Source organism: Mustela nigripes, chromosome 6 (assembly GCF_022355385.1).
Source record: "Mustela nigripes isolate SB6536 chromosome 6, MUSNIG.SB6536, whole genome shotgun sequence".
In the NCBI taxonomy this organism is placed as follows: domain Eukaryota; kingdom Metazoa; phylum Chordata; class Mammalia; order Carnivora; family Mustelidae; genus Mustela; species Mustela nigripes.
The window spans coordinates 132,536,047-132,552,339 of NC_081562.1; the positions used below are offsets into that span (position 1 = coordinate 132,536,047).

Sequence of the window (16,293 nt, forward strand, 5' to 3'; positions counted from 1 at the left end):
CCCTGACCGCGCATTTCCCTGCCAACCCCCTTACAATCTAGGTATCACAGACAGAGCAATGCTTTTAAAATATAAGACAGATCATACCATTCTAATACTCAAAACCCTTGAATGTCTTCCTCTCTTACTTAAAATAAGTCCTTTCAGTTTCCTGCATGACCTAGCGCTGCTTCCTTTGGGATCGCTCACTGTGCCTCATTAATTTTGACTTACATGATGTACCACTCAAGCCCTTACACCAAGTGTTTTCTGAACTGGAAAGCTCTTCTCTCACAAAGCCATATGGCTGGATCCCTCATTTCTGCAGGTCTCTGTTCAGGTGATACCGCAACAACGAGGCCTTCTCTAAGTTCCCTAGACAATACTATAGCATTTGCTCTCCCCCTATTCACTTTTCTTTGTAGAATTGATCCTACCCCACATCTTATATATGTGTTTATTGTATGTCTTACTCATCTATAAAGTAAGCTTCTGAAAGTAATTTGTCTCTGTTGCTTATTTCTGTTTCCTGATCGTAGGAAAAAACCACAAAATAAATACTCTGTCATCGGTGCTGAGCACAAGCTTGTTGGGCCCATCATTTCTTATACTTTGGTCCCGGTTCGTTTCAAACCACATTTCTGTTGCCTACACTTTAAAAATCCTCATGAAAAACAGGGAAGCCTAACAATCCCACTGTAAACGTCACTTAAGTAAATTACCTTTGTTGCTTCTTTGTAAAGGTTGTGGTGGATATTTGCACGCAGACCGAGGCATAATCACATCCCCTCAGTATCCAGAGACCTACGGTCCCAACCTCAACTGCTCTTGGCACGTCCTGGTTCAGAGTGGTCTGACCATTGCTGTCCATTTTGAACAGCCCTTCCAGATTCCAAATGGAGATGCTTCTTGCAGCCGGGGGGACTACTTGGTGGTAGGTCATGCTTGCCACCTTTCCTAATGATTAACTTTGCAGTCTTCATTCAAAAAACAAAATGGCGATTCTTCTCTCTGGGGACATAAAGTGGTAGGACTTGGGCGCTCCATCTCTCTCAATCTGAAGGAACTGATGTGATTTTAATTTGTGTTCCTAGCTGAAAAATGGGCCTGACATCTATTCTCCACCCTTGGGACTCCGTGGAGGAAATGGTCATTTTTGTGGCGGTCGTCCTTCATCCACTCTGTTCACCTCAGATAATCAAATGTTTGTTCAGTTTATTTCTGATGCCAGTAATGGAGGGCAAGGATTTAAGATCAAATATGAGGCAAAGAGTTTAGGTAAGTATGTTCACCGAGCAAAATGCCTGTATTTTTCCTGCAGTTGCTTTATCTTTCTTGTTTAAATAGATTTGAGGAAAAAATATGTGAAGTTTTCTTTTCTAAAGTAAGAATAATAATTTAACAAGAATAGCTACCTGTTTTCAGGTACTTACTGTATTCTTGATACATTCAGTATCTCATCATGGCTGCTTTTTAAGGAAGGTATCATTCCCATTCTACAGATAAGTAAAATGAGGCTTAGATTCTTTCCAAGCCTACTTATTGAGAGAATGAACAAAGTAAAATACTCTCCATGATTATAAATTAAACCGATCTTATGGATACCCTGAAATTTCTTAGTCCTTTCTACTATAAAATATCTAATTATCCATTACAGTTATGGAAGCATTGTAAGAATGATAATTACATCGTTTTGTAATCATTTGTATGCTTTCTTTTAAAGTGAACACATATTCCTCTGATTCTGTTATTACCCATTTAATTATATATTATAGTGGTGATCTTTACTTAATTACCTTTACTTAATTATGCTTGATTAAAATTATATTTAATTCTACTGTAATGACTTAATTTTGTGACATTTAAATTTATATAATGTTTAATTGAATAAATAAGTAAATAAGCATAGTTTCAAAAGAGAGAGTAATGTTAGCAGAGAATAAGTCTTTGCTTCCTCCCCAAATTAGATAATACAGATTTCAGGATAATCATATGACCTCAATCCCAAATTCCTGAGCATATTTTTAAAAAATACTAATCTAAATAAAACCATATATCTTACTGCATAATCTCTAAAATATGAGATTTTTTAAATGTCAGCATAATTTCTTTATTCTGGAAAAGGAGAAGAAATAAGTGTCTACCAAATGACACAAAAAATCATCTAATAGCTTGAGTAGGTTCCATGATTAGAGGGAATGTACTTCTGTTACTTCCCCCTACATGCAGCTCTGGCACTTGGAAGGAGACTTGAAAGACAGCTCTGTGAATACCAGCCCCATTACTTTATAGGCTGAGAGTTTGTTATCCCTCTGTCTCTGCTGAGCTCAGCTGCTGAATCATGTGTGGAATGTCACTGGCCACCGAGGCTTCTCAGAGTAGCAGTGCCTTGTGTCTAGTGAGTAGACATCAGCTGATCCCACAGAACTCTACTTTCCCATGATAGAGTCTTGAGTTACAGTCTTAAATTACAGTTTTGAAATCAATATTTGGTGGTAATTCAGATACACTAAGGGTTTATTTATAAATGCTTCAATTCTTTTATTCCTTTGCCAGACCCTCTTTTTATGTAAGAATGGTATGGTCATTACTTCCTCCCCATCTTTCTGCCTTTACTATTAGACTTAAAGGTCTTTTGATTTCAAAACCTATTGTCCATTCATAGATGAGTAGATAAAGAAGATGTGTTATAGTTATACGCAATGGAGTATGAGTCAGCCTTGAAAACAGAGTGAACTCTTGCCATTTGGGACAACATGGATGGACCTAGAGATTATTCTGCTAAGGGAAATAAGCCCACCATAGAAAGAGAAATACCATTCAATTTCACTTATATGTGGAATCTAAACAGCAAGCAAACAGACTCTTAAAGATAGAGAACCAACTGGTGGTTGCCTGAGAGGAGGTGGGGCATTGGATGAAACAGATGACCGGGATGAAAAGGTACAAACTTCCGGTTTCTGGGAAACACCTGGAAAGAGGCACCCAGGGACCAAAGGTGGGAGGGTGTGAGATAAAAGGAGGAGGAGCTCAGTGTCCAAGCAGCTGGGGGACAAAAATAGAAAGAAGAGACAGTTGTGATCAACCAGATTAAATGCTGGGGCTATAAAATAAAGAAGAAAAAGATGCTTGGGTACACCACTGGGAGCCAAACCGGAGTGCTTTGATAGGGTTGAAAAGCGGAGGGGGAAGGAGGAAAGAGGCCAGTTAGGAAGAGCAGATAACGGGACTGTAACTGACTTGAGCATGTGATGGCGTGGGAAGATGTGAGGGGCAGGGAGGAGCGTGGGGGAGGGGAGAGGACCGGGAGGGAGAGAGAGTGAGCGCCCAGGGGACGGGGAGGGCCTCCCCAGGGCGCGGCCCCTGAGAAGACAGCGGAGTGGGAGGCCCACCCATTGTACAGGAAGATGGTGTAGCCGGGGAAGATACAGGACGCAGAGAGGCAGATAAATTTCTTAAGGGTGGCAGCACATGGGGGCAGCGTCCTCATCTGATTTCTTCCATCACGCTCTGAAGGAAAACAACAAGCGGCGCGCCGAGGCTCCCGAGAGAGTGGGGACCATAAGGGTCGAGGGCAGAGAGTCCGGTCTCACTTAGCTGTTACGTTTCTGTGAGAAAGCAGGGCTGCTTGCCGTGTTGAGAGTGGAGAATGCACATTTGGAGACCATTGATTTCCGCAAATGGTTCGAATCACGTATAGTCTGCAGGTTCGGGTTCGGAGACGAGAAGAATTCTGGGCAATGGCAAAATTCAGGCTAGGACAATAAGTGGCTGAATGATAGCAGAAAGAAATATCAAGAGAGTGTAGCAGACCCATGTGTCTGTGAGGCTCACTTACTAGGTTCATTTCATCGGTGTTATAAGTACCCAGGTTACCCCGGCTTGGATGGTGGGTGAGATCACCCAAAAAATGTTTATTGGTAAAAGGAAAGTCTTTTTACATACTTTGGTTTTCTAGAAAAGAAGTATAAAAAGCCCATTGATCTTCTTCCAGAAACTGGCTAATAAATTCTCTCATGCCAGCCGTCTCTTGCTCTTCAAATGCATCTAAATCCTGAAGAAACATAATGAGCGGATACCCCCAGAGTTGTGCGGAAATCTATCTGCTTCATCTTTTACATATCAAGATCCCAGCTCCGAATCTTTCTATGGAACCACCCAGTCAGTGGGAAGTTGTAAGGGCTTCTCTGCATTCATGTGCTTTTCTGCATGGCGAATGTACACTAATTCTTCCAGGATGTTCCACTGTATGCATTGGGCACCATAAGTATTTTGTTGGCTTTAAGGAAGAGAGAAATTTTCTAAGAGAATTTATAGTTGGGCAAGTTAAAAAGTGACACACTTGGTAGCTCCCCCAATAACAAATTCAGAATCTGTTTTTTAAAAAGAGAATGAGGATAAATCCAGGTAAAAGAACACTGAGGTTGGAAATACAGATAAAGTCACTTCAAATAGCATGGAGGACATGGGGAGTTAGAGAGGAGAAGGGAGTTGGGGGAAATCGGAAGGGGAGGTGAACCATGAGAGACTATGGACTCTGAAAAACAATCTGAGGGTTTTGAAGGGTCAGGGCGGGTAGGGAGGTTGGGGGAACCAGGTGGTGGGTATTATAGAGGGCACAGATTGCATGGAGCACTGGGTGTGGTGCAAAAAATAATGAATACTGTTATGCTGAAAATAACAACAACAACAACAAAAAACAAAAAATGCCAGTGGGAAGTCTAGACATGGTGCTGTACTCACCACAGGCATTACTGCCATCTGCTCCATATGGGGCTCTTGTAATACAGTTGGCTGTACTCCCCATGCCCTTCGTTTTATCCCCATGACTCATTCCCTCCCTAACTGGAAGCCTGTCACCCATCTGGCCCATCCCCCCACTCCCCTCCCCTTTGGCAACCCCTAAGGTGTCCTCTGTATTTATGAGTCTGGTTTTGCTTTTTGTGTGTTTGAGTTTTTTAGTTTTTACATATATATGAAATCACGTAAACTTGTCATATCACCATGTTGTCTATCTGAGACTAATGTGGCATTGAGTTTCGACTCTATTTCAATTTTTTAAAAGATGATGTAAAACAGTGCAAAAAAAAAAGGGGGGGGGGATAGTAGCATTGCATCCTCTTTCCCAGACCATCTATTGATTTCACTTTGTTTCTCACCAGCCTGTGGGGGCAACATCTACATCCACGATGTGGATTCTGCGGGGTATGTGACCTCCCCTGGGCACCCTGACAATTACCCCCAGCACGCTGATTGTACTTGGCTCCTAGCAGCTCCTCCTGGGAAACTCATACGGCTGCAGTTTGAAGATCAATTCAATATTGAAGAAATACCCAAGTAGGTCACTTCCATTTCCTTTTTCTCCTCCTCAGACTTGTATTCTCCAGCTGTCTTGGTTGAGAATAGTTTCTTTTCTCAACATAGGAAATCTAAAAAATGGGGAAGGGACACACATTACACCTTGAGCCTGAAAACATAGGCTGCCCGCTACTCTCATGTTAGCCGAGCGGGTCATGTACACGGATATTATCTCTCCGGACACCACGCGCGTCCTGCAAGAGACACTGAGGATGGCTGCTGGAGATTTATGTTATCCGTTCTCCTCCCACAGGAAAAATACAGTGTCTCTGGTAGATGAATATTTATTTTCCCAGCCTCATGCTCAATGTCATAAATAATAAAATACCTGTTTAACAAATGAAAATTTGTGTTACATGACACTAGGGGTCACCAGTGTCAGAGAAAAGATTGAAGTACTGTCTAATTGCCCAGTCTCTCTTTCATGAGAATTCTTAAGGGGATTACAAACCAAGGAGTAAGCCTCCTTACTGTGTTGAACACAAAGAGGATAACCATACTGACTGAAAAAAAAAAAAACAAAAACAAAAAAAAACAACTAAACCCTGAATTTTTCTCTTCATTTAATGAAAGTATGTATACATTTGCATGAATATGTGTATGGTCCAAAACTTAGGTACAGAGGTTTGCTTACTATGTACGGGCACCTAATATAATGCCACAGTCCCACTCAGTGAGGGTTAATGGCTGTTTGGCTTTCTTAAGAAATACTGGGTAAATACTTGCTCACTTTTATGGACATGAAATGTTCCATCCCATCTGAGACTCTCCACTAGTCTGGGTGGCAGGGCTGTCAAGAGAGTTTGTCTTTGTCACATGAGATGTGCCCTAGTATCATGTGATACAAAGTACTTGTTTTTTTTGTTTTTTTTGTTTTTTTTTTTAATTCCTAGGTGTTTTGAGAATGACTTGTAAATGTGTAAAACAAATACAGAATATGGAGGGAAGACAAGTAAACATTCTTTGGTGTGGTAACACCTGCCTTTGGAGCTACTAACAAAACAATGTGTTATGATTAGAAAAATATTATGTAGCATTCTCAGAGGACACACCACTTAAAATGATGGTTGGAGTGTCTTTTGCTACAAAAATGATGATTTAATATTGCTCTTGGAGAAAGTTGGTAAAGTCTTTCTTTTGAAAATACATCAAAGAGGCAGACTTTTATATATTAAATGGAATTTTCTTTCCTCGTTAGCTGCACGTCCAGTTACCTCGAGTTGCGAGATGGGCCTGATTCAAATGCACCAGTAATTTCCAGGGTTTGTGGGAGATCTTTGCCCAGTAGCCAGCTGTCCTCAGGAGATGTGATGTATTTGAGATTCCGATCAGACAACAGCCCCACTCATGTGGGGTTCAAGATCAAGTATGCTATAGGTAACAACATTTTTTTTTTTTTTTGTATTTAATAAGAAAGTTATGGGATGCCTGGGTGGCTCAGTTGGTTAAGCCACTGCCTTCAGCTCAGGTCATGATCCCAGGGTCCTGGGATCAAGTCCCACATTGAGCTCCTTGCTCGGCAGGGAGCCTGCTTCTCTCTCTGCCTCTGCCTGCTTGTGCGCTCTCTCTCTCTCTGACAAATAAATAAATAAATTTTTTAAAAAAGAAAGTTATCACGGACTAATTATAATAAAACTTTAAAAAATCATACCATTTTTAGAGAAGTCTTTCTATCTGCCTAAATGTAATGATTGTTTTAGTGATAGAAATAAATAAGGAATGAATGTAAATGTTTAAAACCAAAGTCATTTGTTGATTTAAAATTTTATTTTACTTTCCATTTTAAACCACTCTTTTTAATAAACTTGAATATTTTGTATTTTTTCCTAACTTATTTGTGAAAACATATTTGGTTAAATCAAATCTATGTTTCTTTCTCTTATCATGTTATCTCTATAGTATCACCTTAACTAGTAAAACTGTTTACTATTCAAATATAATCAAATCACTATATATAGTGATTATACTATATATATATGTGTATATATATATATATGCACACACACACTATATAGAGAGCAGTAACTTTGAACTCATCATTAATGGATAATGTTTTTTTCCCTTATGTCTCTAGTGTCAAATCAGTCACTAGACAAAAACAAGTATATCTCCTCAGTGTTTTGATTTCCTTACCTTAAAAAATGAACAGTACACACGCATCCTGAAGATTTATTGTATTGTGGTCACAATTACATGGAATTTAGTATCTGGTGGGTCTGAACATTAACCAAACATATTTAATACAGTCAAAAGTTGGAAAGCCTACTAGTAACAACATTAAACATACACCATAGGTTGTTTTATAGCCCGAGGCAAGTTGTATATAATTCAATCTAACTATCACATCCAGCTGAAAAGAAAGAATTGAGTGGTAATTTGCCAGGCCCCCAGATACCAGTTACTGCAGTGAAACGTTCATTTGATAGTTAAACCAGGAAGGCCAGACATCATGAATCACCACCACACCCCTTCCGGCTGAACAGGCCCTCCGTCTTCAAAATCACAGACACAGGGTAGTAGGCAGGCCCTGCCAATCAGTTGGTTCTTGAAAGGAAACTTCCTTGCAACTAATAGCTCTTACATGGTGTCCCAAGGGGACTAATGTGATGTTACAGAATATGACATTCAGTTTCCATTTCCCATTATTGGACTGGACTTGCGGTATCATTTCTCTTTACAGCAGTAGTAGATTTCAAATATTAAGGGGACCACTAACTAAAGAAACATTTCCAGAATTTTAAAAGCATTAATTAATATTCATTTGGCTGAATATTAATTAATTAACCAAATATTAACTGGATATTAATTAATTAACTGAATATTAGCCAAATATTAATAGAATATTAATTAATATTCAGTTTTTGAATGTGCTGGTTCAATTTAAAAAGAAAAGAAAAGAAAAATCTTGTAACAAAATATTACTCTTTTCTACAGCTCACTGTGGGGGAAGAGTGACAGGGCAAAGTGGCGTCATTGAAAGCAGTGGATATCCAACCCTTCCGTATAGAGACAATTTATTCTGTGAGTGGCATCTCGAGGGTCCCTCTGGACACTATCTCACCATCCACTTTGAAGACTTTAACCTTCAGAATTCCTCTGGCTGTGAAAAAGACTTTGTGGAGATCTGGGAAAACCATACCTCTGGTCAGTGCAATATGTCTCCTGTCTTTTGGGGGGGCGGTGTTTATTTTCTCATGTACTCATTCAGCCTCTGAAGTATCCTCACTTCAAGAAAGGTAAAACAACGTCTAGTCTTTGCACAGATGTGCAGTCAACTCCGAGCAGTGCTGACTTTTCTCTCCCCGGAGTCCTACTCACAAACTGTGGGTGTCCAAAGCCCCAGGTGTCATTATAGAGCTTGTCTTTAATAGGTCACACTGAGAGAGCACTAGAGAAGGCATCTTCTTCCTGTTGAGACCTTCCAGGGCCATATGTGGTTGGTTATTTGAGGAGCCTCCTGTCAAGTAAGGAGAGAGAGGGTAAGGTAACTAGCAATCATATGAGTTGGACACTCATCTCTCTGTTGCCTGCAACCATCTCTTTACCCAAATGAGCTCCCTCGTTGTGCTGAGATGTCCTTGCCCTAACTGGTTGCAGCCTTTGTTACATGTCTTCATCTATGTGAATGTTGATTTTATTCATGTTTGTCCTGCTTCTCTTAACAGAGGTTAGCATTTCTTCATGGGCAGGGTCTTGTCTTTTATTATTTTCTTTGTACTTGTAGAATACCTCAAGTAGAGGAGAAATGAATTCAATCACCTGGACATAGACAAACTTAATTATTTGCCTCTCACAGGAAGTTTATTGGGCAGATACTGTGGAAACACCATTCCAGACAGCATAGACACTTCTAGCAATGTTGCTCTGGTGAAGTTTGTCACAGATGGCTCTCTTACTGCCTCAGGATTCAGACTGCGGTTTGAATCCAGCATGGAAGGTAAGTTCACTGATGTGGTAACTATTTACATATTTTGAGCACCTACTTTGGCTAGACACTATTCGAGGCACTGGTGTTACAGTGGTTGTTGAACCAAAATTACCCCTCTCTTCATGGACCTTACACTTTAGTGGAGAGGCAGATTTCAATCAAATAGTCGCACCATAGCTGTGAAACAGGCTACTACAGAGAGGAGGTGGTGCTTTGGAAGATGTTACGGGATGAGAGCTGCACACATTCCTCATCTTAAGAAAACCAGTGAGTTAGCTCCACAGCTGTTGGAATCGGCATTCCAAATACCCCGACATTGCTGAAATACAGATATTATCTGAAGAAATTGGATAATGACTCTCGTCTTCTGAATCTTCTGACTCTTGAGATTACCCCCTCTATTGGTGCCCCATATTTCTTGGGCCATGACGATATAGCGCACTGTCATACATGGAAACGTGGATTCGATATTAAATATTAGAGACAGAAAGGGGATGCAGACATTGTCTGTCAGTCCTCATGTACACCCAGTGTCAAATAACAGCAATAAGTTTGTCCAGGGGGATAGCAAAGAAAACACTTGAGAGGACACTTCTTGTAGAAGGGCTCACTTGGACTGGACTGGCAGTTTTCTTGGGTTTCTTCCCCTTCAGAGTGTGGGGGGGATCTGCAAGGCCCTACAGGAACGTTTACCTCTCCCAACTACCCGCACCCGAATCCTCACGGCCGCGTCTGCGAGTGGAGGATCACAGTGCAGGAGGGAAGGCGGATCACCCTGACTTTCAACGACCTGAGTCTGGAAGCTCACCCATCCTGCCGCAGCAAGCGTGTCACAGTAAGTAGCCCATGCAGTTGGGGATATTACAATCCATTGCTGAAGGAGCTGATGGACCTATAATTCACAATCAGAAAACTAGGGCGGGAATATTCCCATCCGTGCAACTCTACCTCAAGCAAACTCAAAGTATTCGATAGAACAGAAGCACAGTGAATGGACTCGTTGTCTGTAAGATCCGTCTTAAGAGCCTATTCATTGTCACAGCGTACGTCAGGGTCATGGATGGGGTAAATTTTAAGAGCAGGTGATCATTGCACATGGCCAAAGTGGGTCAATGGATAAGCCCGTGGGTAGCGCAGAGTTGAATCAGACAGGAGATGCAGAACAGTCACCACCAAAAGTTTTAAGCAGTTGAGGGGCCCTGCATAGTTCCTGTTCTCAGCCAGAGGGGCCGAGCCCCTCCTCTGGAAGAGCCCAGGCTTCCTGCCCTCAGTGTTGCCAAGGTCAAATGCTTTGGGAGATGCTGTCAGCATTCTTAGCTTCACTTAGCAAAGGAAAGCAAAGGAGATCCATGAGTGGGAAAGAAGATTGTTAACTGAAATGACAGCTCTATATGTGTATCTACTGGATTAATTACACATTAATATTAATGTATTTCTCTACCCAACTCAGCCTTTCCTCCGTCCTTGTTCCCTCAGTCAATAACGATTCCTAACTTCAGGAGGCTCGGGTCAAAAACTTTGATGTCTGTTTTGGAGTCCTTTCTCTCCCACCGTGTGTTGCATCCAGACTCAAGTCCCACCGGCTGTATATTTAAAGAGATCCAGAACCTAACTACTTCTCACCATACCACTGCCATTGCCACCACCACTCACTTAGATTTAGTTTATTAACTTCAGGCTGGTGTCCCGCCCTTGTCTCCCTGCATTCTCAGCGCAGCCACCCGTGTGATGGGTTTAAATGTCAGCCACATCAGGCTGCTCTCCTGGAAAATCCCCTCTTGGCCTCTCTTCTCACTCAGAGGGAAATCCCGAATCTTTATAGTAGCCCAAATGGCCCCATGGTGTCTGCATCTTGTCTCAAACCCCCCTGATCTTTGGCTCACTGGCTTCCTTTCGGGTCTTTGAATCTGCTAAGGTGTTCAGCAGCCCACTTCACCCCTCCTGTGGCCTCTGGTTGGCAGCTCCCCAATGGCTGCCTGTTTCACTCTGTCTCTTCAGTCCTGGCTCTTCAAGGACCTGATCCCCACGTTGCATAGGTTCCACCCTGACTCATCCTGTTCCCTGCATTATTGCTTTCACAGCGCTTCACATCCCCTGACATCCCGTGTATTTGCTCGTCTGTGTATTGTGCGCTCCCACCACCAGCATGTAAGCTCCACTAGTACCCGCTCTGCGTTTCATTCACTGCTGGGTCCCCAGTACCTGGCACGTAATAGAAACAGTAATTATTGAGTGAATGAATACTAGAAGTACTATCATTATCTTTTTTGCTTTGTTTTGTTTTTAAGATTTGTATTTATCTCGTTGAGAGAGAGTGAACCAGAGAGAGCACGAGCAGGGGCTGGGGCAAAGAGAGGGAGGGAGAAGCAAACGTGGGGCTCGATCCCAGGGCTCTGGGACCACAACCTGAGCTGAAGGCACACACTTAACGACTGAGCCGCCCAGGTGCCCCTCATTATCCTTCTTTAAAAACAAGACACTTTTGGGGTGCCTGGGTATCTCAATCAGTTAAGTGTCTGCCTTCAGCTCAGGTCATAATCCCAGGGTCCTGGGATGGAGTCCCGTATAGGGCTCCCTGCTCAGCGGCGAGCCTGCTTCTCCCTCTCCCTCTGCCCACCACTCCCCTTGCTTGCGTGCTCTCTCTCTTTCTCTCTGCGTCAAGTAAATAAATAAAATCCTAAACAAAAAAACAAGACACTTTTGTTTTCAGTTCAATTGTCTCCTGTTGGGTAGTGATTTCAGAAATACAAAACCTCTTTGTATGTTAGTATAATACTTTGTATTGCCCTAAAATGACCATATTCAGGCTTCAAATTTTGCTCCCAAGTTCTAACACTTGAAGGTATCATATATAGCTATACCTATAGATGCATATCTGAGATCATGACCTGAGCTGAAACCAAGAGTCGTACATAACTGACCAAGCCACCCAGGTGCCCCTCCACTGAATACGCAGAGACAAGGATAAAGTAGAAAAAACTTAACCACTCCCACTACACCATATTTTCGTATATTTTCTTATCTTCCTTGGCAATGAATATATTATGTAGTTGTAATAATGTGGCATAAATTCATTTACACACTAGTTTTAATCTATTTTTCTGATTATAAACATAATGAATGCCTATTGAACAGATTTTGGAGAGTTCAAAAAATTAAAAATATGAAAAATACTTGAAATTGTACCCACCCATTGCTAAAGTTTTGATGTATACAACTGTTTATTTCCCTTTGAAATTCTTTCCATAATTAACATCATATTAAATATAATGATTATGAAGAATCTTAACAGAATTTTCACATGCCCTGCAGGAAAGAAAACATGAACAGTCATAGTTTCAGAACTCAAATAATAAAATAAAATTTACAGCGACAACCACACATTTTGAATCACATCTTGTCATTTTCCCGTCTCTGAATCATAGACGCCAAAGGCGTCTACTTTCAACTATTTTAGCTGCTTCTTGTGGTGTGTCTGTCATTATTTCAAAATAATATTCCTACTGGGGCACCTGGGTGGCTCAGTGGGTTAAGCCTATGCTCTTTGGCTCAGGTCATGATCTCAGGGTCCTGGAATTGAGCCCTGCATTGGGCTCTCTGCTCAGCAGGGAGCCTGCTTCCCTCTCTCTCTCTCTCTGCCTGCTTCTCTGCCTACTTGTATCTCTGTGTGTCAAATGAATAGATAAGATCTTTAAAAAATATATTCCTACTGCTACTTCTTTATTTTTTTGGTCTTAGACATCATATACCCACGTGCGACTACAGGAGATGAGGGTTTAGCTCTCTTCACAATCCCCCACCACCACACACGCACCACAGATGCTCACAGGGCTACACGCAGTTCAGACCTCCCCCAGCTTCCCTACAAAATACCTACATCACAGATTTTGTATAAATTGCTCTTCAGTGTTTACATTGCTATGACTATACCGCTGTCATCCCCCACCTGGCCACGTAGTGTACCCTGGTAGCGTTTGCTTTTGTTTTTCTGATTAATGTCCTTTTCCACACGGAGTTTTTTATGCACATACCTCTCACTCCTCCCCACGCTTTCACTCCAGGGTTACATCCCCACCTTGTGCTGTAGCGCGCACCCACCCTTTCGTGCATTTTCCTTAGCAGTAGCCTTCCTTGAGCCCTTTTCCATCAGCTGCAAGCCTGGGGCAGCTGTCAACCGGCGCCTTCATTCCTCTCCCGGGCTGGACACCTGACTCCATGACATGTGCATTATCCTGTCTTGGCTCATTTCCCTTTTTTTTGGTGAGGCACATGTTCTTGTATTTCCATAAGGAAATGGGCATGGTCGATAAGGTTTTTGAGAAGGTGTATACCTGGAATTATCCTTATCTTACCATTGTTCTTTGAATACACTATATATATATATTAAAATATCATATGTATTTGATATGTATGATTAATTTATTATATTAAAATAAAATTTAATATTTACAAAATATTATATTAAAATAAAATTATGATTAAACATATTAATCATAATTTTGAAGTTTTATGTTGCTTCTATTGAGGTCCATTTCCTTCAGTTTCCTGTTTCCCATTTATGTATATTGATTGGTCTCTGCCTTTTGCATTAGACATCTAAGGAAACTTCCTTAAATGCCTAATGACCCTTGGCTGTTTATTCATATTTAAGAATGAAGTACTAAAATGCTGCTTGGAAACTCTGTGTTCATGGGATTGTCAACTTACGGTCTTTGTTGGGTTGAAGGGACTTGACCATTTAATTAGGAGAAACTACAAATGTCTTATCTACAGGTCTTTTCTCCTGGGGAGGCTAAAGCTTCAACAATGAATTTCTTTCATGAATTTTCCATATCATTCTTTTTCTCTGAAATATATTTTTATAGATTCACTGTTTGTTTTGTTTCTTCTCCACTCTGCTGTAAATAAGGGGATGTGGCTTGCCCTTTGCACACACTTTATCATTTTAAGAAAGTCTCACAAAGAAGCAGGTGGGGAGTGCAGAGAAAGAGAAAAAGAAAGAAGGAAAAAGGAAAAGAGATAAAAAGAGAGAGAGAGACGAGAGAGAGAGAAAAAGAGAGAAGAAAAGAGGGAGGGAGAAGGGACACTTCCTGGGATCTACAGGCTCAGTGAAGGCAGCTTTAAGTGCACGCTCTCTAGATTAATACCTTATCCAGCCACCTGAACATACAATTCCTCCAAACCTGCTGCTTATCTGATTCTGTCCAGAAGGAGAAGAGGCAAAGGTACACCACCCAGCATGCACTAACTGAGATACGTGCTTGTCCTGAATCTCAAATGCCTACTTCCTATCCCATTGTTTTCTGGGAGTTGTAGTTTCTGACTACAAACATAAGTGGAGGGGGAAAGTGGAAACAGCCCTTTGGTTGCCTCGGAAAAGCAGGAGTCATGTGATAAACGGCTGTCTGAACAACTGTTAGTCACTGTGATGCTTAGATCAGGGCAGACATTGTGCAAGGATAATTGCCATCGATCAGGGTTTCTGACATATTCCATTAGCCAGCAGTTGCTGATAATCCCTTTTGATTCTGGCAATATGTTGCCAGAATAATACTGCTCTCAGTATTAATTGAAATTTTGTCATCTTCTGTTTCTTTATACATTACTTTATGGTTTGGAATCAGAGGGATGCTTTAAGTCCAGTTTTATTATCACTAGGTCTTTGGCCTGAAGCAAATTGCATAACCTTTCTGAATTCTATTGTCTTAATCTGGAAAATAGGGATGGTATTATGTATCTGAGAGGGTATTGTGCTAATTGAATAAAGTAATACAAGTAGGCTATTAGCAGAGCCCAGCGTTTTGCTGTGCTCAATAAGTGATAGGAGATGCTATGTCTGGTCCTGTGAGTTAGAAGACACAGAGCTCAATTTAATGATCAGTTACAGTAAATTAAAAAGCTCACATCTTTGTTATGGAGTGCATGCTTCTCCTTCGTATCGCTTAGTGTTAGATTCTTAATCATTATTTCTAACCATGAGTGATTCAAATCCTTTTTAAAAAAAATAGAAATATCAATTACTCAATCAGTCAATTATTGTTTAGTTACTTCTGGATCTTTCCTGAACTGTGACAACCAGCCATGCTGAACCGCCTTTGGTTTTGCACAGAAGTTGAATAATACTTTGCAGCTATTATCACTATGGACATAACTAGAATTATTGTTTAATGTTTTGGAGCCAGCTCTACTCTAATCCATTTTTTTAAAAAATTCAAATTAATAAGAAAATTGAGGCTTTGGGTCCTAAGTACTTAGGAAAGAACTATTATATCCATTGGATTTTTTTAAAAGTTACTTTTCAAGGCATTTTAAACTATTTGAGTTACTATATGCTTTGAGCCCTCAGAGACTAACATTTAAGCCTTCATTCCAAATATCAAAGGTCCCGACACATCGGTAAGAAAAATGGTCCAGCAGTGAACTCTGCGAACTCAGATGTAAGCGTGTTGGCCTAATTTACATTTCAAGCACGGTTTCCAGCTGCAGACAGTACAGCAGTTTTTCATTTGTCACCACATGGCGGGGGGGGGGGGGCGTTACTGTAATACTTTCATTTTAGTGAAATGACCCAGAGGCCACAACTCAGTAGAATGTGCCCTGGGTGACATGGTAGCTTGTGGCACCGGGCGAGGAGCCCATACTGCTAAGTAATTCATTTTAGCACGGAGTTCCCTTCTGAGCTTGCATATTGAGGCTGTGAATATAATCTTCTAGGAAACACTCTGTCAGATGGCCCGCCTGACTGAAGGTTAAACTATTTTTCCAACAGGTCTTCAATGGCATTAGAAGTAACTCACCCCAACTAGAGACACTGTGTAGTAGTGCGAACATGAGTGATGCCATCAAATCTTCAGGAAATACAATGAAAGTCGTGTTTTTCACTGATGGATCCAGGCCCTATGGAGGCTTCAGTGCTTCCTACACGTCCAGCGAAGATGCAGGTAATAATGGCAGACGTTGTCATTGTGGGCCCTGCAGGTGACCCACAGCTACTTCCAACAGCAGAGGAGCCATCAATTTTATGTCCC

The 16,293-nt window shown here is 41.2% G+C and overlaps 1 protein-coding gene across 1 annotated transcript in view; it reads left to right on the plus strand.

Moving 5' to 3' along the window:
* CUBN (cubilin) overlaps window positions 1–16,293 on the plus strand; it is a 258,604-nt gene that overhangs the window by 171,009 nt on the left and 71,302 nt on the right. The window contains exons 42-49 of the mRNA XM_059404241.1: window positions 723–913; window positions 1,074–1,257; window positions 5,142–5,316; window positions 6,536–6,714; window positions 8,272–8,481; window positions 9,134–9,274; window positions 9,919–10,100; window positions 16,035–16,206. Coding sequence (XP_059260224.1) covers window positions 723–913; window positions 1,074–1,257; window positions 5,142–5,316; window positions 6,536–6,714; window positions 8,272–8,481; window positions 9,134–9,274; window positions 9,919–10,100; window positions 16,035–16,206 — 1,434 coding nt within the window. The remainder of the gene's footprint in view (window positions 1–722; window positions 914–1,073; window positions 1,258–5,141; window positions 5,317–6,535; window positions 6,715–8,271; window positions 8,482–9,133; window positions 9,275–9,918; window positions 10,101–16,034; window positions 16,207–16,293) is intronic.